The sequence below is a fragment of the Orycteropus afer genome, unplaced genomic scaffold (assembly GCF_000298275.1).
Source record: "Orycteropus afer afer isolate SDZICR_OR568_19922 unplaced genomic scaffold, OryAfe1.0 scaffold00034, whole genome shotgun sequence".
Classification (NCBI taxonomy): domain Eukaryota; kingdom Metazoa; phylum Chordata; class Mammalia; order Tubulidentata; family Orycteropodidae; genus Orycteropus; species Orycteropus afer.
In genome coordinates, this window is record NW_006921621.1 from 15,601,339 (window position 1) to 15,605,528 (window position 4,190).

Below are 4,190 nucleotides of genomic sequence, written 5' to 3' on the forward strand. Positions count from 1 at the left end.
ACTGCCTCGGAAACCCAAGGAGGGGTTGCTATGAGTTGGGTCTGACTCGACGGCACATAACAACAAGAACAACATTCTGTAGGGTTATCTAGGTCAAGTGAGTAGTGGACCATTTTGCGATCACCTCAGGTCACTTGCAGGAGGAGACAGAGACCGTGTTTGTGGTGGAACAGTTTCTGGTGCCTCTGAATGGAATGCAGTCTGTAGGCTAAATGCCATCAGCATTGTTAATAACACTAACAGCGGAGTTGGTGGAAAACCAGTTTACCACCAAAATAAATAACATCCTCTGGAGGTTTCTTTGGTGAAATTTTGTAACATATGTATTACTGTTGACTTTGACAACCTGAACACTTGAAAATTCCAAAACGTAAGTTGATGACCACAGAGTCTAAAATGAATAAAGGGTGTCTCACCTCCTTGACTCTCCAGCCAGGACCATCTGGCTCTCTCCTCTCCTCTCCCATCCTCCTGTACTCTATGCAAGCTCATCATTTTCCTGGCTCTTTTGCTGCCTTCTCCCACGCCTTCAATATGCAGAATTCCAGGCTTGGGGGACTGGAACACCCTTTTGCTCTTATACCCATTAACCACAACCTCGCTTCCCAACTCTTCCAAACCTTAACCTCTCAAGACCTCCTCTGGGATTCCCAACCAGAACCACACTCAAGAAGAGACTCATGGCACAGACCTCAGATCCTGGACCCTCACAGACATCCGCCCACTCTTTCTGGGCAAGTTTTCCTTCCTCTGTGCCGAGGCCTGTTCCACTTAGGTTATTGAGCCAGGAGGCAGGCTTTGTGGGCCAGACATAATCAGCATTTAATAACAAAGGTATAACAATAATAAATGAAAATAATAATAATTATGAGGAGCCTAAACCTATAAATGAAAATCCATTTTAAATTAATCTTCATAAATCATCTATAAAATGAGGTTGGTCTAGTACGATATCTAAGATTCTTGCCAGCTCCATGATTCTACAAATCTGTGAATGGCTCCTAAGGGAAAAGAAATTTGAGCTTCTCAAACTATGAGAACAGTATGAGAAACAGTAGGGACTTTTTGAAAACAGAATTAGAAAACCAAGAGGAAGTGAAACCTCCAAAGGATATCTATAAGGACTAGAGAAAAATGAAAGAAAAGCATCATAAACTTTTGACCGTTTTTATGCAAAAGACTGAGGGAAGCATAGGCTAGAATCCATACTGGAGCCTTCACAGAGAAGTCTGCTCACCTCTGAAGCATCTGACTTTTAATCTCTCAAATGGAAGGATTATGGGCCCAAACCACCCCACCCTCACTTGCTAGTGCTCAGGGTACATCTGGCTGTAAGCTCTGAATTTGGATCAAATGGATTTATAGTCAGCTTTCTGGAGGGCTCAGAGTAAAGATGGTGGGAAGAAGTGATTCTGAAGGTCTGAAAATAAAACTGAGAAAGAAATGGAGAGAAAGAAGTGATAGGTCCATCACAGTCCTGGCTCTCTTGGAAGTTCCATGCCTCCACCTCTATTCCTTTGGGACTCACTCCTTTTCTGCATATTCCTAAAATCTTCCTCTCTCATCAAGTTCTCCCAAGCTCTATTCTTCCCCCTTAGGCCCCAGACCCTCCTCTCTCCTCCACACACACCTACAAGCCCTCTTCAACTTTCACTATCAACAATTTGGTACCTCCAGCTACTGGCCCTTTTTATAGCCCCATAAATATTCATATTTATTCCAAAAACATTGACTGAGTGCCTACCAGGCACTTTGTGAACTGTTACCTAAGACTCTTCCTCACCAAGCCCTGCAAGCCTCTGTTCTCAAGGGGCTCATAGTTTACTGGGGTAAACAATTACACAGTTTAGGTTAGGGTGAGGGCACAAAGGGGACAGTTTCAGGTTCTTCTTCCCCCAAGACAAGTCATAGGAAACTTTTCAGTTCCTCAAACCTGTTCTTTGCTTCTTAATCTTGGCTTCTTCCCTTCTCTTCACTTGGCTTACCTACCTTTCAGGCTTCCCATAAGAAGCCTTTCCTGAACCTGTCTACACACAGCCTCTCCCACTCTAGGACAGATTAGATGCTCATTAACAGGACTGCAAAGCCCTATACCTCTCCCATCACGTCATCTACTACTCTGTATTATTATTGCTTTTTTTTTTTTTTTTAAACCCATTTTATGAGCTCCAAGGAGGTCCAAGACCAGATCTCTTGCCCACCCCTGTGTCCTCAGCGCTCACAATGACAGGTACACAGCAGATTCAATGAATGGAAAGCCCACCTATCCCTCAGGAGCCCAGGACCTACCATTCCCTGGATCCTTCCCCGCAAGCCCCGCCCCTTGAGTCCCGCCCCTCTGGAGGATACGCCCCCTCACCTTCGCATTTGCTGGGCAGTCGAACCCAGTCGGTCTCTTCGGCTCCGGCCTGACTCGGGCCTAGCTCCAGAGTCGACAGCAGCAGCAGCAGAGGAAAGAGAAGAAGGCATCGGGGACTGGCTTGGGGCGCGCGCTCAGGCGACGAATCCATGGCCCAGCTGGACCTGATCAGAGCAGACCCGGCGGCGCTTCCTCCCTCAGCGCGCGCTGAGCTGGTTCCCTAAGCTGCTTCCGGGACTGCACACGTGCCTTGGCGTAACCACGGCAACAGCGAGCCCCTTGTCTCCCCCGCCTCCTTCTCTACTTTCGCCGTCTCAGCCCGCCCTCAAAGCGGACTGAAAACCGCGGAGGACGCAGCCAATGGGCTTTGTCAGGGTTTGCCACTTGAAGAATGGGAGGACGATTTTCTTTCGATGTAGGCCAATCAGAGAGCGGATGGTGTCCTCAGCGACCTATGGCAACATCTCTTCCCAGCCTTAATGGAGGCTGTGACAGTCTGGAGGAGCAGAACCTGGGAGGGGAAGCGGCGGTCTGGGCCTGAGTGGAAGAGGGTTGGGTGAGCTGGGCCTTAAAGATTTGGGGAAGGCCGCTTTCATAGCCTTCTTCGCCTCTTGAACGTCACTTCCCTCGTGGGGTCACTCGTAACGCAGCAATTCCTTCTTTGTTAGGTGCTGTAGTTAGTTGACTATGTACAACAGAAGGAAACATTGCCCCCCCCACACACACACTACATCCTCACTATAGTTGCTATGCCTGAACCAATTCTTGAACCTTCACGGAGAAGGCTGTGTCAATCCCTCTCGTTGAGGGGCTTCCTCTTTTTTGCTGAGCCTCGGCTTTTCCAAGTATGCTGTCCTTCCTGCAAGGACTGATCTCTCCTGCTAATATGTCCAGAGAACCTGAGATGAAGTCTCGCCATCCTCGCTTCCAAGGAGCATTGGTCTATACTTCTTCCAAGACAGATTTGCTCATTCTTCTGGCAGTCCCTGGTATATTCAATATTCCTTGCCAACACCATCATTCAGGTGCATCAATTCTTCAGTCTTCCTTATTCATCATCCAGCTTTCACATACATACGAGGAGATTGAAATACCATGGCTTGAGTCAGGCGCACCTTCGTTTTTCAAAGTGACAGCTTTGCTTTTTAACACTTCAAGGAGGTCTTTTGCAGCAGATTTGCCCAATACAGTACATAGTTTGATTTCCTGACTGCTGCTACCATGGGTATTGATTGTGGATCCAAGTAAAATGAAATCCTTGATGCTTCGATCTTTTTTTTTTCTTCTTCTATTTATCGTGATGTTGCTTATTATTGGCCCAGCTTTGAGGATTTTCGTTTTCTTTCTATTGAGATGTAATCCATACTAAAGTCTGTAGTCTTTGATCTTTATCAGTAAGTGTTTCAAGTCCTCTTTGCTTTCAGCAAGCAATATTGTGTCGTCTGCATATTGCAGGTTGTTGATGAGGCAGGCTTCCTCTTATCCTGATGCTGCATTCTTTTCCATATGGTCCAGCTTCTCGGATTATTTGCTCAGTATACAGATGGAATTAAATACAGGGAAAGCATACAGCCCTGAAGCACACCTTTCCTGATTTTAAACCACATAGTATCCCCTGGTTCTGTGCAAATGACTGCTTCTTGGTCTATGTACAGGCTCTGCATAAGCACAGTTTAGTGTTCTGGAATTCCCATTCTTTGCAATGTTATCCATAATTTGTTATGATCCACACAGTCAAATGCCTTTGCATAGCCCAGAAGGAAGATTGGGCAATCTACTTCCATAGAGATACTGCCTCAGAAACCTAAGGAGGGGTTGCTATGTGTCAAAT

The 4,190-nt window shown here is 46.3% G+C and overlaps 1 protein-coding gene across 1 annotated transcript in view; it reads right to left on the reverse strand.

The window, feature by feature from the left end:
* The window catches only part of CNPY3 (canopy FGF signaling regulator 3), a 14,514-nt gene extending 12,004 nt beyond the window's left edge, over positions 1-2,510 (reverse strand). Inside the window, exon 1 of the mRNA XM_007936238.1 lies at positions 2,360-2,510. Coding sequence (XP_007934429.1) covers positions 2,360-2,510 — 151 coding nt within the window. The remainder of the gene's footprint in view (positions 1-2,359) is intronic.
* Between the last annotated feature and the right edge of the window lie 1,680 nt (positions 2,511-4,190).